The sequence below is a fragment of the Ctenopharyngodon idella genome, chromosome 10 (assembly GCF_019924925.1).
Source record: "Ctenopharyngodon idella isolate HZGC_01 chromosome 10, HZGC01, whole genome shotgun sequence".
In the NCBI taxonomy this organism is placed as follows: domain Eukaryota; kingdom Metazoa; phylum Chordata; class Actinopteri; order Cypriniformes; family Xenocyprididae; genus Ctenopharyngodon; species Ctenopharyngodon idella.
The window spans coordinates 12,082,147-12,108,869 of NC_067229.1; the positions used below are offsets into that span (position 1 = coordinate 12,082,147).

General features: G+C 38.0%; 1 protein-coding gene across 1 annotated transcript in view; it reads right to left on the bottom strand.

Annotated features, from left to right (window-relative positions):
- The window catches only part of yjefn3 (YjeF N-terminal domain containing 3), a 44,924-nt gene continuing 18,201 nt past the window's right edge, over positions 1–26,723 (bottom strand). Inside the window, exons 2-6 of the mRNA XM_051910990.1 lie at positions 11,183–11,291; positions 5,045–5,155; positions 2,402–2,515; positions 2,139–2,289; positions 1–705 (exon numbers count right to left, since the gene is read on the bottom strand). Of these exons, the coding sequence (XP_051766950.1) occupies positions 509–705; positions 2,139–2,289; positions 2,402–2,515; positions 5,045–5,155; positions 11,183–11,291 (682 nt within the window). The 3' untranslated portion in view covers positions 1–508. The remainder of the gene's footprint in view (positions 706–2,138; positions 2,290–2,401; positions 2,516–5,044; positions 5,156–11,182; positions 11,292–26,723) is intronic.

Sequence of the window (26,723 nt, forward strand, 5' to 3'; positions counted from 1 at the left end):
TTTTTACATAGATAATTTATTCATTCAACCTATAAGAACTAAGAAAACACATGTACATTGAGGAATGTATAATAATAATAATTAAAAAAAAAGGATTTACACGTTTGTCAGCCTCAGATATATACTATACAACTTTACCAAAAAAGTACAGGTGAATAAACTTGTATTGGAGTAAAATTCCAGCAGAAATGCATTGGATTTGTAGGTGTCGTGCACATTGGACTGGAGGCACTATCAGGGTAATGCACTTTCAATATATCCAACATTTAAAAGACTTATGTATTAAACAAAATTGTATTGGCGATTTTGAAGAATCAACAGGTCAAGTCGAGCATTTGCAAAATTAAATAGATAATTCTAAACCCACTTCTTAGCAGCGAAAACTCACCTTAACTATACCCAAAGTATCTAGTCATATTTGTCAGTAACTGAATGCCACAGAACAATCTATAAAATACAAAAGGGGAAAAGCATCCTTTTTATTCAAAATACAGGTTTGTATAAACGGCTACAGTTCTATAACACATTCCGTGCCAGAGAATTCTGGCAGATTAAGTTCGTATTTTTTCTGAATGTCATAAGGCAGGAATCGTCCCGCCAGAAAATGTTTTCCCGAGAATCCTGTTGCACACTTTTTGGGAGCTGTCAGAGAAATGAGAACTTCTGGATTTATCCCATCTTTGGCGGGTTCATCAACATCCCAACCTTCAGGAAAAGAGAGATAGGAAAAGTGAATCCTTTCTCACCATCACAATCCACTGGTCATTAACTGAAACATAACAATGTTTCCAGATTCTCCCAGATAAGAGGTGGAAAACTGGCTCATAGAGATCATTCATCACAATATTGTCATGTGGAAAGTGAGCAGCAAAAATGTAATGTGTCAGCCATCAGCTGCAATTTTCAAATAAGGTCTCCCGATGACATAATGGCTGCAAGATTACTTTAGTTTTATAATTTGTCTGTTTTGCGAACACTTTGGGTCCAGTGCAACACATTTGCACATAAAGGTCTCTGGTCAGGTCATTTATCAGAAAAACTGGATTTCAAACAGATTTCATCACTCACATCTCCTTAGAGGTGTTGGTAACGTTTCGCATACTTACAAAAATGTATCAACAATTTATTTCTTTATTTTAAGTCTATCTATTATTTGGTTTGACTTCTACAGCATTACCCATCTAGCTAGTAGCTATTAACTTTGGTTTGTAATCCATTTCTCAATAATAGAATGAATATTTTGCCTACATTTTTTATTTATTTGTTTATCTAGTATTCAGTTTGACAGCATTAGGTAGCTAGTAGCTATTAGCCTTTGATGCTAGTAATGCAATTCTCAATAATATGACTTCAGCATACTTACAAATGTAGCTACTAACAATTTTTTAGGTGTATCTATTATTCAGTTTAACCTCTATAGTGTCTAACAGGGTATCTAACGGGACTCAATTAGCTAGTGAATTAGCCTTAAAGGTGTGAGTAATCAATTTCTTAATATTATGTCTATTTTGCATTCTTGCACGAATGTACCAACTTTTTTTTTTACCTTGTATTTGATTTGATATACTTTCTAGAGTAAGTATTTATAAGTATTTATTAGCTAGCACCTATTAACCAGTGCAGCTAATAGCTATTAGCTAAAGTTAATGCTTAAGTAATTTCAGTGCCACAACAGTAACTGAACTAAATAGCAAATTAATGATGATAAAACAGGTTTTCCGAACACTCAACAGAATTTAGTACGGAATCATGTAAATGTAAATGAATTTGTAGGATGCTAACATATGTAGCCTACTTTACGGTGCATATGGTTAGCTGTCATGAATTACCCAAATGATGTTCAGCGTATAAAAATAGACACTTCAGATTTGTTTTGCTTGTTCTATTAGCAGTTTTTGTGTGTTGATGTGTATTGATGAATGCTAATGAGCATTTTTACATCTTGATAAGCTGCAGTCTGACAAAAATAACCAAAACATTCTTCTGAACAGATTGAGACTTTTTATGTTTTTCTTTTCCTTGCAAGTAACCACTCTATTTACGGAATGTCACATCATTTTTTCCTTGTGGCACTGCACATTAAAGATGCCATGGGCAGAATTCTAAAACTTCAGGATGTGTGTTTAATGAGCAAATACCTGAGGGCACGTCCACACTGACGATGGGTATTTTGACCTGTTTGAGAGTCACCAGCATCCCAGCATAGGGCTCCTTCACCTCTTTAAGGTCGGTTTCTGGTCCCAGGATGGCATCGATCACCAGATTGTAGGCATCATTTAACAGCTGGACCTGGTCGTGGGGTCAGACGGGACTCGATTAGGATTGACAGATGTCCAGAAGAGTGAACATCACATTGACATCTTTCTGCCAGTGAGCTTCATTATTTAAGACTGACACCCACCTCCGTCGGAAGATAGGACAGGAAAGGGATGTCCATTTTCTCGCACTGAACGGTGAAGTCCTGATGCAAACTCTGAGGAGAACGCTTGGGATAGAAAATGGTGGGCTCATATTCCTACATGTGAGAGACAAGGAAGAAAAGAGTTTCCATCCAGAACATCACAGATTTCAGCTTTTCCTTCTTGTTATGTGATGATTAGCACATTGACAATTTTTACTGTCTTAATTTATTTTTCTCCCAGATTCAGACTTTCCATCTTAAACTATGAAATTCATAAAAAAAAAAAATATATATATATATATATATATATTAAAAACTATGATCATCTAAACAAAGAGTGAAATAAACCATTTTAAAATGTATTGCATGTATATATATATATATATATATATATATATACATATACAGTTCAAAAATCTGTCCCTTGTGAAAAACAGACATGAAAATGTGTTACATGGAAGCCATACATGAAGCAAATGGTCACCGTGATTTTGCCAAGTAAGACATGTTCCTGGGTCGACATATTTTGTTGATCCTGGAACAACATTACTGTCTGAAAAAATGTAGTCTTAACCCTATCCCTACCCATAACTTATCCCTAAATTCAGAGGGAAATGATAGGTGAATAACACTGATGTAGAAGCATCTAACCCTGGTTGTAAGCCTAAACTTGAAATAAACTAAACTTGTCGCTTAAATTTGATTGGTTGGTTGGAATGGTGTTCCAGGATCAACAGAGATGTTGATCCAGGAATATGTTGTACTTGGTGAAATCACGTTCACCTGAACGGGACAGTCTCTATAAAAGCTTTCTGTTTTTTAAAGCAATATTTTGTCCCCCTGTGGATATGCAGGGAGATTTTTGAGTTCATAAATCACAACATAATTACCTCATAATTTAATTTAAGTACATTAGTAGTGATTAATGTGGACTAAAATTTATGGTTTTAAACACCTCATTTGCTCAGAATACAGGATAAAGTCCATACAGTCTGGATAGGTTGCCAGGTAAGTTCATTACAATCCTGCTGTTAAATTTAATGTATTTGTTACATAACGTTGGTACGGACACAAGAATCCATGCAGATGTACGCTGGGAATGTATAAAACAGCTGCCATCATGTGATGACTCTCTATTGTTGTTTTTTTCCCCTCAAGAGTTTTTTATCCATTCCAAGAATCTCATAATGTAAACTGGCCAAATCTTTACTGGCCAAACTTCACTCCATCAGAATGAAAAGAAGGATAACTTTAACAGAGTATACGTTTATTAGACGAATACTGATGCTCCATAAATCTAGCATCAGAGGAGCATGGTGAAGGTAACATAAGGCATATAATTTTTTTTTTTTTTTTTGATCTGGAAATGTTGGAGCGTATGTGCTAACTGCTAGGCAACAGAAAAAAATAAACTTAAAAAGCAATCAGAAACCCGTTTTACTTTGAATCCTAAGTGAAACAGGATTTTTAATGACAAAAATGAAGGATGGGACTTGATTTTATCCATTAGAATGGATTTTGAAAAGTGGTTTGAATATGACAGGAGGGGAAGGGCTGAAAACAAAGGCCCTGTCCCAAATGGCATACTTCATATGCACTTGTGTTTTTGTAGACTTATAATGGCCGCCGCGTGTGCATGATCGCGAAGTCCACGAGACCGTAGGGTGTCATTTGTCATATTTTGTTTCAGATGGGTGCTCGCAAGTGCCCCCTTTGCGGCAGATTCTTATTTCCTGGCGGGTGTCCCGTGTTTCACGCAGGGTACGCTGCTTGGCTCCATCTTACTTGGCTTGGTTTGTAACGTCCTCCGGGGTTAGGTCCACTGCCTCCATGTCCTCCATAATGCTGTCCATCCATCACTTTTTAGGTCTTCCTTGCGGTCGGTGGCCTCCGGGGCAGTGTTGCCAATTGCTTTCAGCTGAAAGTAGCTAAAACTGGTCGCTAAATGTCGCTAAATGACGTCATACTGGCGAATCCACTGATCTATATTAATATAAATATAGATCATTGGGCGAGTCACGGAATCTAGATAAGGTTTGTCCAATAAGTTGCTAGATTTGTCACTAGGCTTTTGAAAAAAGGGTCGGGGAAGTCGCTAAATCTAGCGACAAAATCGCTAAATTGGCAGCACTGCTCCAGGGTCGAAGCGGAGTGCTATTCTTGCCACAGAGTCCTTGTCGCTATGCATGGCATGGCCGTACCACCTGATACGGGCTTCTCTCAACTTCGCCGTGATTGGGACAACTCGAATTCTACGTGGTCGTGGAGGTGGCCCCCTTTGTGGAAGATATGCGCCCTCAATTCACACTTTTGTCGCGCCCGCACTGAAGCGAGCTCTGCAGGAGACTTCTACCTGACAGTCAAAGTGTCTTTACGTCACGAAAATGTGACTAGTAGGAAGTGTTTAGGTTGCCATTTGGGACAGGGCCTAAGAGGGCTTGTTGATGTCAACAGAAAGAAACGTAATTTCAGAGGCAGAGCAAGCTGCTACGTTTCTGATGAACTTACTTTTTATAACTAACTTTGGAACAATGTGCAATGAATCATACACAATAATAGCAGGAAAATGCATTAAGAAAGCAAATACACCCTGTCAGTATCCATTCTGTCTCAGTGCCCTTTGGCATAGTGCTCTATACTTACAAATATACGCAGATGGCGGGCACACACCAGACCGATAGAGCCGTTCTGCTCAGGACCACAAACAACCAGCAGGGTGGGCTGCTTTTTACTCAAAGAGCTCAAAGGAAAAGCCTGGGGAGAGACAGAGAGAGAGGGACACAGTTAAACAGGGCAGGGAGACGTCTCATTTTGGTCTATATCTGCATTTGGAGAGGTAATGTTCATCACAATAGCCCAGCAACAGTTGCAACAATAGTAAAGAGACATGGAAACATTGCCACAGGATGCAGCCTTTAAAAATAACAGCTTTCTGACAGGTTTCTAAACTGGACCTGCACTTTTCCGAAGTGTGTCCCTCTCTACACACTCACAAAACTAAGTCTTTAAAGGTGAAGAGTGTATTTTCTGCGTCACTAAACGGAATTGCTAAAATATCAATTGTTGTCTAATCGGTTTCCATATGCTATTGGTCAGCAAAACCTCACCCCAAATGCATGCCATTAGTTGAGCTGTTGCTATGCCTGGCTGGTCGGGAGACTTAAACAGCAATATTTTGATAGCACCACAGAGCAAGTGTTAATCAGACTACAAATGTCTTTGTCATTTATGCTAGAATCGAAGACTGAAACATATTAACATTATACATGTTTGCAGTCAACCTGAAAGGACATTTTTTACTTATCCACCTGATGCATATCTTACCATAAAATGGTGTTATGAACAGACTGATGAAGTTAAACCAACAGTTAAAGTAATGTGCGTCCTAAGGTAATTCATCTCCAATTAACCGTCGCTGAAATATGGAACCTAGGCACAACCGTGGGCGTAATTGCAGACTTCCGAGAAAGAGAAGAAGCTAGACACTAATGAAGCTAATGGCACTTTAGAGAGAAATTATCAGCTGACATGGATGTTCCATTAGCGAACTGATGAAGTTTAGATTACATTATCATCGCTGGGTGTCTTAGTCACAGCGCCGGGTGAACAAGAGTTGAACACAAGTCTGAGTGTGGAAAATGAACATCTGTCTCCATCTGTTGTCATTTTGAGAGGAATCTGAGTAGGAAATTTTCCCCTTGGCCAAAACTGAGCTTGTCAATAAAGTTGATTATAATTGTTCGGGAGTAACTAATTAAAAGTAGCAAACTACATTTTCAGTACTACATTTTAAAGGGTTATTTCCCCCAAAAATTAAATTTCTGTCATTAATTACTCACCCTCATGTCGTACCAAACTCGCAAAACCTTTGTTTGTCTTCAGAACACAAATCAATATATTTTTTTGATGAAATTCGAGGGTATCTGATCCACTTTCTGGACCACCGTTTGAGGTCCAGAAAGGTATTAAAGACATCATTAAAATAGTCCATGTGACTACAGCGGTTCAACCTTAATATTATGAAGTGACGAGAATACGTTTTGTGTGCAAAAACAAAACAAAAATAACGACTTTATTCAAAAAAAAATGTGTCTGTCCCCTGTCATACTGCTACACTATTTTCATTGCAGAGCTTCCGTGTTTACATCCAAACGTGGGCTCAGTATTGGCCGTCGTGGTCACATGAGCAGCACGACGCATGCGTGTGACCACATTTTCAGTAGCGTAACTGTAGCAAAATCTTCAAATTTCAGACGGAAATCATTTTCAGATTTGCGCACCTCTGCACAGAAGTCCTTGCATCTTTTTGTTTTTTTTACAAAAAGTATTCTGTCAAATACATTTCTTGGTAACTTATTTTTTGAAGTCTCAAAGTAGCTTTCACAACACCGATAATGGGTGCGCTGTAGTTTTATTGCACCGCCCGCTAGCAGTGTAGACACAGATGGCGCTTTTCCACCGCATGGAATGACTCGGCTCGGCTCGGCTCGGCACGGCACGGCACGGCACGGCACGGCACGGAACGGCTCGGTTCGGCACGGCTCGGTTCGCTTACTTTCGGTTCGCTTTCCCACTGCAATTTAGTACCGCTTCAAAGTGGGTGGGATTATAGACTGATATAGTTGCGCCGCCTCTACTGCCGTGGATCGCTCCTTGGCTACCAACGAGTCGTTTATAAAAAAGTTGCGTGAACAAATGATATTGTTACTTACTATTTAAGTCTAGCGGGTTTGGTGTCTCATGTTTCAAATCCAATGACACTGGTAGTGATGATTCTCTCTGACCAATCAGTGATCTGCAGTGTTTACACATCACATTTAATATCGGTACGGCACACTTGGAACCTCAACTGAGGTGGTACTATTTAAGTGAGCCGTACCGTTCCATACCGAGCCATACCATGCAGTGGAAAAGCACCAAAAAGTGAGCCATACCAAGTCGTACGCCAAGAATGTAAGGTGTCTCAATATGCTCCCTAGTGGTTTCCTAACGTAGTAGGAAACCATTTCTAGGGCTGTCTCATTGTCAAAATCAAGTGCACTACAACATTCACTACCAAAAAATTCCCAGATGCAGAAATTCAGTGCACCATAAAACCAGTTTGCATCATCTGCTCACTATATTCACTTACTGGAAATGCCGCACTGACATCTCTGTACTTTTTATAATACGTAACAATAGCTACAGCTACAATGATAAACAAAGCAAGTGAGTTTAGAAAGATATGGTGTTATTTAGCAGTGTTTTTGATAAATACCAGCACCACGTAAATGCATAATCTAACAATCGTTTTGTTGGTTATTGAGTATAATGAATCGAGTCCCTTGCTTGTGTTCGTGGTATACTGATGTCCAGAATAATTCCTGAAGATTCAACCATGTGATGTGGACAGTCAAGCTCATGCGAGTATGTGTCGTATGAAATAATAACCATTCAATCCATCTTTGTTCTGTCCGTTTCTTCTTCTCTGGAAAATGACATGGAATAGAGTGTTCCTGGGAACCAAAGCCAGTGGATGCACTGCTCATTTCTTTTACAGGTCTGCTGCAGCTGTGCTGGAATCCTCCATCGTGTCAACTCCTGCCAGGACTCTGGAGACCGCCGCTCTGATCTGCTCCTGTTCGGAGCAAATGAACCCCCAGATTTCGCTTCCATGCTTCCAGCAAATGAGCTCTCAAGAGAGGGTCTTGACTAATTACTTGTGCAGTTTTTTACCCTCAACCTGACACACATTAACACCAGGGTGGTGTTTAATTCAGAACTGAACTGAGAATGACTTTTAAATTCAAATTAAACTGACGAAGTTGTGATGTTATTATGTGATGTTACTAAGATGTTATTAAGATGTTTATAAAAAAAAAAGAAGCTATAAGTGCGGAAAAAAACTGTAACTAAATTAAAATACATTTTACATTTAAAATAAAATAAAATGGTCACAAATTAATTTACCCACTATTGTGCTGAGTAATTAAACACTGTTAAACATTTTTAAATGATATTAGTTATTAACAAAGCACATTAACTTTGGTAGCCCTAAAATACTAAAATTAAAAAATTTAAACCAACAATGATAGAATGAAAATTAACAAAAACTGACATCTAAAACAAAATGATTTTGTCACATTTAGGTAATTTCTGTGGATAATTGTGTTACATTTTTCATTTATTCTGTTTTATCATGTGGTCATGTTGAGATAAAGGGCAAATACAGAGAGATCACAGAGAGTGTCACGTCAGTCTGCGTTTTTTACTCAACACACAAAGAACGTTTCATGAGCCATGGTGATAAAAATAACTTCCTGATATCCAAAGCAGGGAATGATCACAGACATCAGCCTTGTTGTAGCTCAACACTAAAGTCCTTATCCCCCCGATGTAGACGGATGACGTTGATTTTGGCGTCCACTAGGGTGGATAGTTTGGTTGTGAAATCACAATGTGGTAAAATTCAACCAAGATTTCGCCCCCCTCTCACACACACACACACACACCCGCTGATGTGTGCTGATGTAATGCTTGTCTCACAGCTACTAGCCGGCATGTTTTCTTTAGCTGCAATTTATGGCGACCTCACAGAGGTCACAGCATAGGAAGTTTTGTTGATGCTAAACGTGGCGGCTGCTGGTGACCGGGAGCCTTCGAGGGGCGGAAGGTTCAGTCTGTAAAATGCTTCTAACAGGGGTTGAAAATTCACACAAGCTAAATCAGGAAACAATTTTGGGCTTTAACCGACTCTCAGGTAGGTCAAGAGGAGCACCGCGCTGCCTGTCAGCCTGACTGAATCCAGATGGAATGGTGACCGCAGTAGTCTGGTTTGGGTTGGCCTGGCTCTATCGGAACCTTCAGGCCGCCCTGAAATGTAAGGCCCCGAGACCGCCTGACGGCAGGCCGGCCACAGACGAAAGACTTTCAACACCTTCCATGATGGTGCAATGGATCTGTCACAAGGGGTTTTTAAGCAGAAGTTAAAGTGGGATTTTGGAGGTGGGTGAACCCTACTGGTGCTGATTTTAGTGCTCACGGCAGGATATAACATGATCCCCCAAAAAGCAAAATCACTTTTTTGTAGCTCCTTTGTATGGAAGCCTGTTTCTAATAATAATAATAATAATAATAATAATAATAATAATTGTAACTGTTTCCCATAACTGAAACCTTATATCTCCCTATGTGACATCATATTTCACAGCTGCAACTATTTCTCATAATTACAACTTTCTGCGACTCACTGTAACATTTCTTGTAATAGCGACTATTTCTAATAACTGCAAATTTATATCTCAGAAATTAATTTATATCTTACAATGTGACTTCATATTTTCACAATTGCAATATTTTTCAGAACTGCAGCTATTTTTCTAATTACAACTTTTGCAACTCATAATTACAACATTTCTTGTAATTGCAATCATTTCTCATAATTGAAAATTCATAAATACTTAATTGTTAGTATCTCACAATGTTGTGCAATTGCTTTTTCCCCCGAACTGCAACTATTTCTTATAATTTCGACTTTTTTCTACTCAATTGCGATATTTCTTGTAACTGCAAATTCATATCTCAGAAATTGTGACTATATCTCACAATGTTTCGCAATCGCAATTTTTTATCTATCAACTATTTCTCATAATCACAACTTTCTGCCACTCATAATTGTGACATGTAATTGCACCTGTCTAATAACTGCATATTTATATCTCAGAAATTGTTACTCACACAATGCGACTTTATATTTCACTATTGCAACTTTTACAGAGTTTTTGCTACTTGCGACTATTTCTCATAATTACAAATTTATATCTTAGAAATTGAGACTATCTCACGTTTCGCAATTGCACCTTTTTTCTCAGAAGTGCAACTATTTCTAATGATTGTGACTTTTTGCTATTCAATTGCGACATTTTTATAATTACAAATGTATCTCAGAAATTGTTACTTTACAACAACCTAATTGCAACTTTATATCTCACAATGTCACTTTGTTTCTCATAATTGCAAATTTATTTCTCAGAAATTGTGACTATATTTCACTTTTCGCAAATGCAATTTTTCCCCCAGAACTGCATCTATTTCACATAATTATGACTTTTTTGCTACTCAATTGTAACAGCCACTATTTCTAATAAATGCAATATTATTTCTCCAGAAATTACTTTATATCTCACAATGCGACTTCATATTTTCACAATTGCAATTTTTTCAGAACTTAAAATTACAACTTTTGCAACTCATAATTGCGACATTTCTTGTAATTGTGACTATTTTTTAATAATTGCAAATTTATATCTCAGAAATAGTTACTTTATATCTCACAATGTGACTTTATATTTCACTATTGCGACTTTTTTCTTCTTAATTGTGACTATTTCTCATAAAACAAGCAAAAAGTGCAGAGTAAATCAGTCAAAAATTGAATGCACATATATATTATATGAATAAATATACAATATAATTCTAAAATGCCGGATTGCTATTCTGGATCGTTCTTTAACCCCTTTTTATAAGAAAACCCCCAGAGCTACAGATGGGGTCAAACTCTCTACAGAAACAGCGAGATCAAAGATGTCCCACTGTTTTCATCATCACTTGCAGCAGGGCCTCGTCTCTTAAGAGAATTGGTTGAAGTTTGGCAAATGCCGACAGATGCTGAGAGCGGTAAATGCAGGGTTGTATAAATCACAGTGATGCTTGTATGTAGTAAATACAGGATTAGAATCAGGATTTAGATGCGTTAACTGCCACTTCACACTAGTGTAATTCATGTTCACATTTCGGACAAACCTTGGTGACGGCAATAGCGCACGCATGGCCCCATATTTCAATCAGCTGCTGCTGCCCAAAGCGATAGTCCTTCAGGAGCTCAGTCTCAACAGTCGCCACCTCTGCTTTACTATAAAAGACAGACAAAGAAACAAATTGCATTGACAAAAAGCTCATGACATGCATGGTATTAGTTTACCAGTGGGGACGATAAATAAATCATGTTCATGTTTCGACATGAACGCTAACAAGTGCCAAGATGGAAACTGGGTGGGTTTGAATACATGAGAAACCAAGGACTGCAATACACCACCTGACATTTATGTGTGTATTCTGAGAACATTGTATTAGACATGCCATCCATTCCAGGCATGGTGCCTCGCTGCCTAATGCCTGTTTAGCCACACCTAGAGCTTATGTTACTGTGAGTTTAATGTGGGCTACGGGGAGCACAGCGTATCTGTAAAATCCAGGCCCTTACTTCACAACTAAAACACGAAGAGCCTTTCAATAACTTACTGTACGGTCGTGACATCAGAGCCCCCTGCTGGAAGTACACAGAAATGCTGTTAAGATCTTGATAGTAAATTTGTATAAATTAACATTAATGCATTATGAATGAACATGGATTAACAAACAATACAGTATATTTATATATCCTATGCTAATAAATGCTGTAAAAATTGTTCATTGTTAGTTTATGATACTTAATGCATTAATGTTAACAAATTTAATCTTACTTTAAAGTGTTACCAATTTTATTTATTTATTTACTTATTAGTTAGTATATACATCCCTGCTGCTTATATTTTCAATATAATAAAGGCAATAACGTGTTGGGGAACAAAAGCAGCCAAGGCAAAAAAAAAAAGTTGTATGTCAATAAATATTGACTGTAAATTTAAGAATTGTTTTGGTAATTGAAAAAAAGTTGAAATAAAATATAAAAACTACATGGAAAACTAAAAATTCAAATAAATTAAACTAAAAATATAAATAAAATAATAATAAAAAAAAGCACAACAAAATTACTAACACAAACTAAAATTAAAATAAAACTGAAAATATAAAAAAATAAAACCTTATTTAAAGTATTAGTAAATAATATCATAGTACATAAATAATACAAAAATAACACTGCCATCATTATGGTTTTGCTGTTGATGGCTTTAATTTTCCTCAGAGCTTAATGTTTTTGATACCTTTCTGTCTTTTGCAACTAGTTGTGTTAATGTTCTATTTCACCCCGAGGCATTTTCCGTTGTGTTTCCAGGACAACCGGTTCATTTGTGTTGTGTTTGTTGTCTGTTACTGCTTTAGGCATCAGAGGAACAGAAGAATTAACTATTTATAAAAAATGATGACATATTATTGAGTTCTCTCAATTGTGTACATGAAGTTCCCTGGCTGAATGAGGCATTTTTCATTTCAATTCAAAGCAATTATCTGCCACTCCCTAGTTCTCAATCTCACTTCAGAAAATATTATATTGATTTTACTAACAAAATATAATGAGCATATATGTGTGTGTGTGTGTGTGTGTGTGTGTGTGTGTGTGTGTGCATGTGTGCATGTGTGTGTGTAGGGTCTGTACTACATCAGTCATATTTTTGTCTTTGGTTACTTAAAATGCAACAGGTCACCAAGTCTTTACTTGGGTCGGCGTTGCGCTCTGATCATTGCCGTAACACTCTGCATGGAGTTTTCCAGCGTTCTGGCATTTACCGTCTCCAAGAGAGCTCCACAGCCGTCAAGCCGAGTTTGCAGGGGGAGATTTCCTGGCGTACTGTGACACAGTGATATTTGTAAAGTTCAGCCGAGTCTAGCTCTTTTGATATTTCCGTCCGTATCGACCTATTCAGGGAAATCCTTATGGTCATATATTTCCAGAGTTCCATGTCGTAACGTTTCCAGTATTTAAAAACTGTTTTCGGACTGCAAAGAAATCTTACTTCACTTAATATCTCTCAAACATTAAAACACTTTAAATGCATTCCTGAGCCTTATTTGTACAAGTTAGGCTTCTTTGTGGTGGGAAAACTGCAATGAGCGAATCTCACCACTAGGGGACAGCGTGGCCCAGACTGTTCTCCCAGTATCCAGACCACACATCAATACAAATTGCATTATAATATTAGGTCACTTGACATATATCAGCACATCTACACTCTTAAAAATAAAGTTTCAAAAGGGGGTTTTCATAGCAGCGCCACAAAAGAACCATTTTTGGTTCCCCAAAGAACTTTACATGAACAGTTCTAAAAAGAACCATTTTTTTTCATAGTGTGCAGAACATTTTAATAACCTAAAGAACCTTTTTTCCACTATAAAGAGCCGTTTGTGCAATAGGATGGTTCTACACTCTTAAAAATAAAGGTTCCAAAAGTTTTTTTTTTGTTGTTGTTGTTTTTTTTACAGTGATGCCATAAAATAACCATTTTGGGATAAGGAACCTTTCAGTAAACAGTTGTTAAAACCATTTTTCTCTAAGTGTGAATAATAATCTAAAGAATCTTTAAAGAGTATAAAGAACCTTTTGTCAAATGTAAAGTTTCTAAAAAAGTTTCTAAAAGGTTCTTGAAAATAAAGGTTCTAAAAGGTGTTTTTTTTTATAGCGATGCCATAAAAAAATCATTTTTGGTTCGCTAAGGCAGTTGTTCTCAACTGGTTTGGCCATGGGACCCACATTTTCCCATGGTCATTAATCCGCGACCCAATTTTTTTTAGGAATTTGACCTAATTCCTAAAAGAATCTAAAAATGTGTGTGCATGCATGTGTGTGTGTGTGTAAATATATATATATAATCATTATTGATTTTTCTATTTTGGCTTCCAACGATTATGAAAACAAGATAATCGACGTAAAACGATTATTGTGTCGCTGCCGCATTCCGCCCAGCGCACCTTCCTTTCCTTCACAGCGGTGTGCTTTTGTTCCTCCCTAAGTCAAACTTATGGACAAACCCAACCCGTTGGTTTAAATGTAATCTATTTTATTTCTTCTGAATACCCGCTGTTAGTACATCTTTCTGAAAAACATAAAGCACTGTTTATTTAAGTTGTGTTTTTGTTCTTTTGTATTTATTTGTCGGTTTTGTTTGTAATTAGTTCCTTTGTTCTTATTGCATTGCTGACTGTTTACTTGTCTTCTGTAACTGACCTTTTACTTACATTAGTTAATAAAGTATTAGTTTTTGCTGAAGTATCGATAATTGTGAAATTTCACTGATATTTAAAATTACTCATATCATGAAATAAGACTTTGATCATATCACCCACCAATAATTGTGTTAAATAATCTTGATTTCAATATTGACCAAAATAATTGTGATTATGATTTTTGCCATAATCAAGCAGCCCTGATATATATACTGAATATTAGCCGATAAAAAGTATAATGCATTTGCATTTAAAAACATGGGGGGGTCTATTAAGCAGTTGTTTCTGTCAGTGCAGTGTATAAGGGCTGCCTCCCCAGAGATGGAGTCCTCAAGCAGGCGGCCCCTTTATGTATCATTGAAATATACTAAGGTTGAGGCTACCTCCCCCTGATTACTGGTTCCTTGAGAAGGTGGCCCCCTTAGATAGTGAAGTGTAACTTCCTCTCCCAGGTTTTGGAGCCTCTTTAAGTAGGAAGTTCCTTCACAGGTAATCAGTGGAGCCTCTTTACCCCTGAGGGGGCTTTTTCTTTTAGTAGAAGCTCCCTAATTCAGGCTGGCAGGGCGAGGCACCTTGCCCTTTGAGGTTTTAAGTAAGCTTTCAAGCGCCCTCGAAGTAGCCGCCTCTATTGGGGTCTGCGGTTCCCTAAAAAAAGAGAACGCATCAGTCTCCTTCCGTGACACTCTTAGGCCGGTGCGGTGCGCAGGTGACGCTCATTAGCAATTGCGCCGCTGGCCTCGCTCGTTCCCACGGCTCTCAGCCTTGTCCTGCTTGCCACATACCCCCATCGCCCTTCGCAGGCCAGGGGGTACCCACAAGACTACGCTCTACAACCATGGCAATCTATTAAGGTTGAAGCTGCCTCCCCAGTTGGTGGGTACCTTAAGTAGGTAGCTCCTTTATGTTTGTGAAGCCACCAGAGGTTGGGCTTTTAAGCAGGCAGCCCCTTCATGAGTCATTGCATTATACTAAGGTTGTAGCTGTCTCCGTCCTACATGGGTCCCTTAAGTAGATGGCTTCTTTAGGTCATGAAATGTAACTTCCTTCCCTAAGTAGTTAATTAGGAAGTTCCTACATGGGTATTTAATGGAGTATCATCACCCCTAAGCACCCTTCCTTTAAGTAAGAAGCTCCTTAATACCAACAAGGTGGTAGCCTCCTCCCCCTAGTGTTGGGTTCTATAAGTTGGAAGCTCCTTTGGGTTTACCAAGGTGTGGGCTTCCCCAAATTCTGTAAGCTTAACAGGAAGCCCCTCTTGAGGCTGGTAGAACGAGTTGCACCTTCCCTATTATGGGTTCTGAGCAAGTTCCTTGTCACGGCTTTTGAGCACTTGCGATTTCCCTTATGTTAACCTAGGGGCAGCCGCTTCCTTCAAGCTTTAGTAGGCGGCTCCCTTTTGTGACATGCTGAAGTTTCAAGGTTGCAGCTGCCTCCCCCTGATTGGGGTCTTATAAGCAGGTAGCTCCCTTGTGGTGTTGTGAAGTTGTGGCTGCCTCTAAGTAGGAGGCTCCTTCATTTATCTAGATAAAACTGCCTTCCTATTTCAGGTTCTTTAACAGGCAGTTTCCTTAAGAGTGCAAACTTTAGCATATTAGCAAGGTCTTAGTTGCCTCCCCTATAATGGGTTATTAAGCAGGTGGCTCCCTTGTGTAAGCAGCGAAGTAGAACCTGCCTCACCCACATGGGGCCCCCTAAGCAGGCAGTTTCCTTGTGTGCACTGGAATCAATAATGTGGTCGAGCCTGGGCCTCCCCTTTGGGGTCTGTAAGTAGGTCCTCTGCTCCCACAAGACAACTCGAGATGATCCCTAGAGGGGCTATCATGGAGTGTACCCTCCCTGTTACTGGGATACCTTGTCTTGGGTTCTCCATGCTCTGTTCTGGCTCAGGCAGACTTCGAAGACCATAGCACAACTAACACTTTGCAGATGTTAATAGTTTCCTCTAGTGGGCATTGTTCACCCTTCCCTTCTGGGGTTTCTTTATTAGGGTCTATCGTCCCTGGTTTTAGCCATCAAGCATAGATAGAGCAGAGTCTGCCACCATGGACACTCGAGGCGGTTGGCTGGAGTGATTTGCCAGGGGGACGGACTAGCTCGCTGCCGTCCTCCTGGGTTGTGGAGGGGTGGCTGCCGTTGGCGAGGAAGCGGAGTTGCTGCCACTTGGCTGGTGTCCGCCATGATGTGGGACTCACAGGAAACGGAGGACTCGCTGCTGACTGCCCGGACATCGAGGAGCCATAGCTGACCACCAGGCATCGGAGGAGCTAGAGCGCTGCCCACCGAGGGATATCTAGCGTCTTAGTGTCTAAGAGTGTCACAGAAGGAGACTCTGATGAATAAAAGAAGGAGTGATGACATATTCAGATGAGAAAGGAACAGGCCTGGACTTTATGTTGTGTTTTGTTTATGATTGTGCGGCAGCCGATATTAAAGTGTTTGAACGTTTACCGGTTCCCGCCGCCTTCTTCCCTGAACAACTAACCTCGTTACATTGAATAACACCAAAACACTTCAACCAGACTGAATGAGATGAGTCGCTGAGTGAGTGACAGGAGGCGTGGCTACGCAGGACTGCTGTGTACGTGAACTTGCTGTAGGAGAGAAGAGAGATAAAGCACAGCTGGTATCGGTGTATTGATACTGCGAAAAAGTGGTACTGAACCATTTCAAATATTTCAATATAGATATGTATCAAAAAATGTATATTTTTGACAACATTTAAAAAACCTAAAAGATTTGGGGCTTTTGAAAAAACATTGAGGGCTGGAGCCCAAGAAGCCACCCCCTCGCTTTGCCCCTGCACTACCCTAAAGAACCTTTCAGGGAACAGTTCTAAAAAGAACCATTTTTTTTCATAGTGTGAAGAACATTTTAATAATCTAAAGAACCTTTTGCCCTATGTAAATGTTCTACACTCTTAAAAATAAAAGTTCCAAAAGGGTTTGTTTTTGCAGCCAATTTGTAACAGGCCTTGAAAATGACACAAGGTTTGCATTAGTGTCTCCTCTGGTATTGCTATTCCATAGAGCTATGGCTAATTGTTGTTGATCACCCTTACAGCAAATACACACATGAATGCACAGCCAAATGAACAACAGTTTCAGCCCAGAGAGTCTTCCTAATTTCCCCACGAGCAGCCCCGTTATCTGCGAGTCATGACTTGTGCTGATCAGCTGTAATAACAACTCAACTAATGAGGTTGTTTACCTCCAGTCCGCTAGCTTGTTTAACATGAAGGAGTGTTGAAACGGTTTCACCTGTTTGTGAGAGAATACATAGACGTTTGGTTTAAGCCTTGATTTACATAGCAGAAAATGGGGGATACTTCTCAAAAATCCCCTTTTCCTTTGTTTTCTTCATTTTCAACCACTGTAATTACCTCAGAACACAACGAGACAGCTAAATAACCACGTTTCTGGTATAAATCAGTGGGCTTGTTTTAGGGGAACAGACGCTACTGATAAGGATCCGGTTTACAACTCAATGCTCTCAGTGAGGACCAATTTAACAAAGGAAATGAGTGGGTGAAAACGATACAAAAGAAAAGTAATGACTACAGGGAGGAGGAGAGTACACTGCTATTTGCATAGCCACCAAACTTAGCGCATGGCCCCACCGGGCTTCCAATAATGCTATTGGCGGATAAGGGTTATAGACGGGGAGTGGATAGCCTTTGTGACACGGTTGACATATGCTAATTTTTTCAGCACAAAATCATTTTCACACAGCGTCGCATGCACTATTTAATGACATGATATGCGCCCTGGTGTGAACACTGCTTTGAGCATTTGCTTACAATTTAATGTAATATTTGAAAAAAAAAAATCCCTAATAATCATGTTCAAGTGCTCAGCTTGAACTTGAAAAAGCTGTCTCTGCACGCAAAGATTTAAAGAGGAATCAAATGTGAAAATATCCATAGTGACTTGCATGCATAAGTGTCAGAAAACTGCTTCCCACATAACAGAAGTGCATCGAAGATTATATATATTCTCTATACCTTGCTCATCACGTGTTGGAAATGTGATCCATGCAATCCAATAAATCAATGCCAAAACATGTTTTTTTTGTAGTCGCATTTCTTCAACTTCTTTTTTTATACATTTAACATAGCAAGTTATTAAAAACATTATCATTATTATACTTAACTTTCCTGAACATATGTACACAGATCATAAAATAATTATCTTTCAGTGGTATGAGATGGGGGATCCCCCAAAAATGTCATAAAAAAAAGTGAGGACATTTGGCTCTCACAAGTATAGCCAAACCTGTACACACACACAAAAATAAACTAAATAAATTAATTAATTTAATACTTATATAATATAACATTTTGGATTTTTTTAACTTTAAAAAGTAAGTTTTGGAAGACACACACACATAAACATATACATATATATATATATATATATATATATATATATATATATATATATATGTATATGTAAATCTTTGCATGCAGAGCTGGCTTTTTCTCATTGCAGCCACCAATGCGTGACATATACACCTTGGTGGCTGCAATGATCGCATGACACAGAAAATTCAATATTCAATAATAGTCTTTTCTTGGAAACACTCTGAAGAATACAGGAATCAAACTCATTTAACATTACCACACAAATAAATGATACCAGACAAAGAACTGCGGAAACTAAAGGCTTAAGTACACAGTTAACAAGGGAACTAATTGAACCACAGGCGAACATAATAGTACCGGTCACCGGACACATTAATATTTTTAATGTTTTTTTTTTCTTGCTCATCAAGTCTGCATTTATTTGACCAAAAATACAGAAAAACAGTAATATTGTGAAATATTATTACAATTGGAAATAATGGTTTTCTATTTTAATATACTTTAAAATATAATTTATTTCTATGATGCAAAGCTAATTTTTTTTATCAGCCATTACTCTAGTCTACAGTGTCACATGATCCTTCAGAAATCATACTAATATGATTTGATACTCAGTTACTATCAATGTTGGAAAGAGTCGTGCTGCTTAATATTTTTTTTTTATGTGGAATGTGTGTGTGTATGTGTGTGTGTGTGTGTGTGTGTGTGTGTAAAAAATTTAATTTCTGAATAACATTTCATAGCAATTGTCTTTTTTTAGTATTTTTATATATAATTTTAGTGTAATCTTAGTATCAATCAATCAATCAATCAATCAAACTTTATTTATAGAGCACTTTAAAACAACCGAAGTAGACCAAAGTGCTGTACAGAAGAATATATAAACATAAAATACCTAACTCATACAAGACATACAATACAAATAAAACAAATTAAGATACAAATGTCAAAATCAAGTGTCAAAGGCCAAAGAGAAAAGGTTGGTTTTAAGAAGTGACTTAAAAGAAGGCAATGAAGAGGCCTGTCTAATGGGCAGAGGCAGATCATTCCACAGTTTAGGAGCTGCCACAGCAAAGGCACAGTCCCCTCTGAGCTTACGTTTTGTTTTGGGCACATTCAGAAGCAGCTGATCAGCTGACCTGAGAGAACGGGTGGGTGTATAAGGGTGTAACAGCTCAGAAATGTAGAGTGGGGCAAGGCCATTTAAAGATTAAAAAACAAATAAGAGAATTTTAAAATGGATCCTGAAATGTATGGGCAGCCAGTGAAGTGAGGCTAAAATAGGGGAAATGTGCTCGTATTTGCGTGTTCGAGTTAACAGACATGCTACAGCGTTTTGTACCATCTGCAGACGAGCAACATAAGACCCACTAACCCCCACATACAGTGCGTTACAGTAATCCAGCCGAGTAGTGACAAAGGCGTGGATTACTGTCTCGAAGTGTGGCCTTGAAAGAAATGGCTTTATTTTGGCCAGCTGCCTCAATTGAAAAAAGCTAGATTTAACGACTGCCCTGATCTGACTGTCAAGCTTAAGGTCAGAGTCGATTTTAACCCCTAGGTTAGTAATGGTTGGTTTGGTGTACTGGGCCAAGGCCCCCAAATCAACAGAAGGGGTCCCAATGGTGCCACCAAAAACATCACCTCTGTCTTTTTTACATTAAAACTTAAAAAAAAAGTATCATTAATATACTTTTGTAGTATGTTGTTAATATTCTGATTTTTCTATATTTTTGTTTTTATTTTAATGTTTTTTAAAGTTTTAGTAATTTTGTTGTTTTTTTAGTTTCAGTTTTTTTATATTCTATTTAGTTAATTAATTCAGTTTTAGTCATTTTAATACTTAAACTTAAACGAAACAAAAACTACAAATGTTACCGTCAGAGTCCTGCTCTGACAGTCTTGTCTGTTTTGTCTGTTTAGTGCAGTGGTGTACAATCCTGCTCCTGGAGGTCCACTGCCCTGCAAAGTTCAGCTCAAACCCTAATTAAACACACCTGAACCAGTTAATCAAGGTTTTACTAGGCATACTAGAAACTTCCAGGCAAAAGCCTGTTTCATAAAACAAGTTTACCAAATGACCCAGGCTTTTTTTCAGTTAGTATGGTTCCATAAAGCAAATGCTGGAAAATTAACCTGGTCCAGAGCAGGCTAACTTTCAGGCTAAGCCTGAGTTGTTGCAGAGTTCTTCTAACATTGACCGACAGGAATATATGATGATATTACCACTGACTCTCTCGCATACCATTATTTGACTTTATTAACCACTATCAGTCCAAAAATAAATATACAGTATACAGAAAATCAACTTAAATAATTAAATAAATAGGCTTCAATGATTAATGCTACAATACAGACCTACAAATGTGTTCAATTATATTGTATAATATAAAATGTTTGTTTATTTAATGTCCAGCAATGTCCAATTTTAGTAAAATGTATATTTAAGTCTGAATTACTGCTCGCAGCAGCGCTTGTTCACTGTGAAATTTAGCAGCAAAATGGAAATATTTCCATGACTTTCTAACATTTACAAATGGAGAATAAACCTGTGAAATGTAAGTTATGCACAGAGGAACACACCACATCTCCAACGCATAAAACAGCACAAAATATATGCTGTTTTGCCATGGTGAATTGATTTGATTACATGAGCGTCTACACTACAAAAGCAATCGGGTCGAATCCCTTTTCGGCTACCTCTGGAACTGGTCGAAAGTGGACAAGCTCAAAACGTTTTAGACCCCGTTTACACCTGTGTTTAGTGTCACTCACTTGTGATCGGATCGACCAAAATGCATCTTAATACCAGGTGTAAACAGGGCCATAATCACAGACATAAAAAAATAATAAAAGAATGTGTTAACTTGCTCCAAAAGACCTCAGCCACCGAAGAAAATAAATCATCTGCACTGATTTTTACAGATACTGTCTATATGGTCCTTCCATGATAACGTACTATCTATCATTACTCCTAAGTACTTATATGTCTCTACCTGTCTTATGTTTTCATTGTGTATAACAACAGGTGTTGTATGAGTGTCAGAGACATACCCAAATATAATCTCCTCCGTTTTTTTATATTAATATCGAGGGCATTATAATCACAGCACTCTACTAATTTATCTAGCACCTGCTTGTGCTGTTCTCGACTCTCTGAATTACTTGACATAGATATTAGCATGGCATCATCAGAGTACTTTAAAATATATTGATTAGACTTATCTGAGCAACAGTTATCGGTGTACAAAGCAAAAAGTATAGCAGAGCTAAAACAACCCTGGGGTACTCCAACATTTGATTTTGCTGTTGACAAAATTTTGTTCACTTTGACACTTTGAATCCTATTTGTAAGAAAAGAAATGTACCAGTGAATCAAGTAAGGGTTTACATCAAACCGTACTAGTTTAGACACAAGAATATTAACTTGGATCGTATTGAAAGCAGAGGAAAAGTCTAGGAAAGGTGTTCTTACATAGGTATTATTTTTGTCTAAGTGTTTAGAAACAGTATGCACCAAGGCAGACACACAATTATTCATTATATTTCATGAATAATCCAGCAAACTCACTCCCCCAACAAACTGTGTTAGAGTTCTGTGAACCATCCCCCATAGAGCAACTAACACCCCAAAAAGGCAGAACAGGCCTCTGGTTACCATGGTTACCATTTGATAAGACTGGTTTATTGCTCAAAAGAATGTGAAAGTTGGCCACATGGAAAAGTACAGGCCAAAGACACATAAAGCCTGTAAAACAAAGTTTTCTGCATTAAATTATAGACTAACCGTTCTATAAATGAACATGCATATCCCCAGGACAGTGTATCTATTATTACTGTATATTGTCTCTTATAGTGTATTTGGTTTTAGGCATGCTTTATGATTGAACCACTAGATAATGTAACCTTATCTATACCACACTTCCTATCAAAATATTCCTCATTTAATGCCCTACACATTGGTGTACCTCTTCATAGCATGCATTGTATTCTTGTTATATTAATTCAGAGTATGAAGGGAAACAAACTGCTAATCCAATTACATATGCAAAATATCATGTTTGAAGACAAAGGATCATAAACTTTCAAAAACCGGATCATAAACCGTGCCAGCAGTCCTCCACACATCAAGCCATGTGTAACTTCCTCAACAGTAACAGAGTCAAACTTCCATCGCAAGTTCATCATTTCTTCATTCAACGCGGAAGGACTCCATCAAGACTTTCAAGACTTTCTCCTGAGACTGCATCCAAACGCTCGTTCAACAGGTAAGGCATCGCAAGTATCATACAATTAACTAACTAAACAGAGTTTTAGTATAAGTGGTAGACCCCTTTGTTAACAAAGGTGCTTTGAAGAAAGAAACTGATGGTTCTTTCAGATGGTTAAATGACTCTTTCCATAGCTTCATACCCATTTTAATCTGGTTTAATTCACTTTCACTTTCCATTTTTCCTATGTATGCGTGAGTGTTTGTATGTATTTTGTTTAGATTAGTAATGTGTTCATGATTTAGTTAAAACTTTTGTGTACATTCACTTGAGTTTGATTCTGGTCCCTGCTTGTAGATCAATGCCACTTTAACACATGCTGCACAGCTGCATGCTACGAAAGAGTTATTTTTGTGTGGCCACGAGAAATATCCTTTCTGAGAGTTTATAGACAATCAATACTGAGTGTTCGCTGGACGAACAGATTAATTGATGGTAGTATTAATTCAGCTACATCAAGTTAATTCAATTAACTGATCCAAATATTTATATTTAATTATAAATATTAAAGTTATGATTAATTATTATTTCCTTTTTGAGCTAATTTGCTACAGTATTTAATTGTATTCATCAGATATTTGAGTAATATTCTTTATAAGCATTTCATAATTACTGAAGTGAGAGGAATGGATCTCATTCTTATGTATGAGGTTTTCCATATTACAGGAGCTGTGTGCGTATCAATAGAAGCTTGAAAATTTGGTTGCCACACTGGAGCCAGTTCATATGCAAAATTCTTTATAAGGCCTGGACTACACCCATCTGGTCCTACAGCTTTTCTGATATTAGTAGATTGAAATGTCCTCCTAACATCTTCAACATAATAATAACTATTCGCTGGGAAGGAGAAGATACAACTATAAAACAGGTACATGACATTTGCCATAATTACTTGTGGATTCAAATCTAGTTAAAAAAAAAAAAGGTATTTAATTCATTGGCAAAGCCAACTTCATTATCTGTCACAATTTGAGGATGATAAACCTGTCATTTTTTTGTTGTCTTTATTTTTACTCTAGTCCTTCCTAGCCTTATTTTTTGGTTTCTCACTTGATTTAGACTTTGTTGCTATCTAGTCTTTTAATCTCTTTTTCTCTCTAGTTCCCTGCAATGTTGGACTCTTGTAGTTTTTTTTTCTCCTTTTGTTTGCAAGTTCCAGTTATTTATTTTTGTTCTCCTTTGCAATCTCTAGTTATATTTTTAGCTTCTTTTGTTTTCTCTAGTCATAGTTTTTTGTCAGTTTTTATTTTGCTCTTGTTTTTATTTTTTGTTATCTCTTTTTGAGTCTGTGTCTTCCCTGGTCGCCGATTCTCCTGGCCTGGCAGCTAGTCTGGTGCTACTTCAGTCACATCTCCAAGTGTCAAGCCTCTGGTTCCTTGAGCTGCTGCCTTGTCTCCATCATTGTCATCGCGTCTTGTGCTGCCTCATCCTCAACCAGCCTGTCCTGTTGTGTGCCCTGCCCTACTGTTTGGACTGTTCACACCTCACCCTACTTGTGTCGTGTCAATTGTTGTTAAGAAATGTCACCCATTCTGCCTCTGGGTTCTCTCTCTCACAGAACTGTGACAGCTGCCTTTGCAACTAACTGAAATAAAAAAAATAAAAAAAAGTTATATTCTATTGCATTTCAGGTTATTTTATTTAGTTAACGATAACAGATTTGTTTAGCCATCTAAAAGTGACAGCATCTGCCACAATTATAAAATGGCTTTTATAGAAATCTCAAGATTGTAATCCCAGACAGTAAGTACAGAGGTTACTCAAATGGAAGTTTCAAACACCTCGAATGAGTCATGGAAAGAAAAGTGGAAAACAACATGTAATGATGCTGAAGATCCAGGAGTTGAACTCTCATGTTACTCTTAAAGCAATTAAAAACTTCTAAAAGGGGGCGATGCTTAAGCCCTTGCTGATTCCTTCCTAATGAGTGTCTCGACTTCCTGCTCGTTAATGACATAAAAGCCAGTCTGAGGCACTGGAGTGGAGGAATGGTCACCAGGGCCCTTTGAACAGCTTGCTCTAAGGGCGAAGTCCACATAAGTGACAGGGTGGCACTGGTCGCAACCACCGCCACAACCAGATCTACCGGAATATCACAAATGGTGTGGAAATAATGAGAAACACAAAACAAAATGGTCCATGAGACATTTGAAATATTTGTCATGTGAGATAAAACTTAAGGGCGATGAATCAGAAATATATTTTTAATCGAGAAGAATCACAGAAGTAGAGAGAACAGGAAGGGATTGTGAGGTAGATGTAGAGAAAAAGAGCAGGGTATGGCAAGACGTGATGACACCTAGTGTAACTGTGTCTGAGTCAGCGGACACGTTGGTTTCCAAAAGGTAATTTCAGAGCCAAAGAACAGAGGGACAGAGCTGACACCAGCTTTCTGGAACAACTTCACAGTTCTTGGCAGCGAGGAGCCTGGCTTGCCTGACATATGTTTAGAAAGGAGATGAAATATGCATGAAACGTGACAATCTTATTCTAAGATTAGCCTGCGTTTGACATTAATCGAGCAGGGAAGTGATATTTTACGAAGACAGAGAGCATATTTAACATGTCTTGTATTAACATCTGAAGAGGTACAGCTTTCCTGAGCCTATCCATGTTCAATGAACTACGTAATAAAGAGATAAACAAATGCCGGAACATGCCGTCTGTACTTCACAATGTTCCATGGTAGCCTTCCATTTATCCACTCATCATAAACACACCATATTTCAGAAACACTTCCTCTATTCATCTTTGCCCTTCTACCCAGCCCTGACCTTTCCAAACACATTTCCAGTGCAAAGTACAAACAGTACAAACCAAAATACAACAGACTGTGTAATAGATCAGCAGTTTACCAACTCAGCTGCCTTTGGGGAACCATAACATCCATTGGCTGCATACATACACTACAATTTCATCACCGACATTATGTTTGGCAGTGATAATGAGAAGAAAAATATATCATGACGATCATTTAACACTATAATTATGACATACTGACAAAAAAAAAAAATAGAAAAAAACAACTGCCAGATATTGACTGACAATGCGCTAACAATGTTTTTTGAAGAACAAAAATCTAGAAAGAACATGATTGTTTGAAATAATCCACTCATAGTCAATAATGTTGAATCTAAACAATCATTAAACTGTATAGTTTTGCTAGCAGGTTAATTAACCCACTCAAACTCACCCAAATCCAATAAATATAAGATATATAAAATGTATAGACAACATAAACTTAATATTACAACTTATATCTGCACAAAATAGCACAAATGCACAAATAAACTTAAAGGGGACCTATTATGCAAAATTCACTTTTGCATGGTGTTTGGACATAAATGTGTGTTGGCAGTGTGTGTACACAATCACCCTATAATGATAAAAATCCAACCACTCCTTTTTTTTTTAATCCCCATAAATCATAAGCAGTGTCTCAGAACAAGCCGTTTCCAGATCCCTGGCAGTGTGACGTCACATTAGCCACAGGCCCCGCCCACGAATGTTGACAGACACTGCCGTTTTAACATAGAACTGCCCTGTGTGAAATGATGGCAGCTAGTCTGGTGCTACTTCAGTCTGGTGCTACTTCAGTCTGGTGCTACTTATTTTGAAGAAATTGCTCCCTCAACTCTACCGAAATTCGAATCATTTCACACCAGACTGCTTTGTGAACAAATGTCAATACAAAGAAAAATTTTGTTACTCAAGGATAGATCAGTACAAACTGTTTGTGATCCAGCTTACAGCCTCCAGAGTGATACTGGAT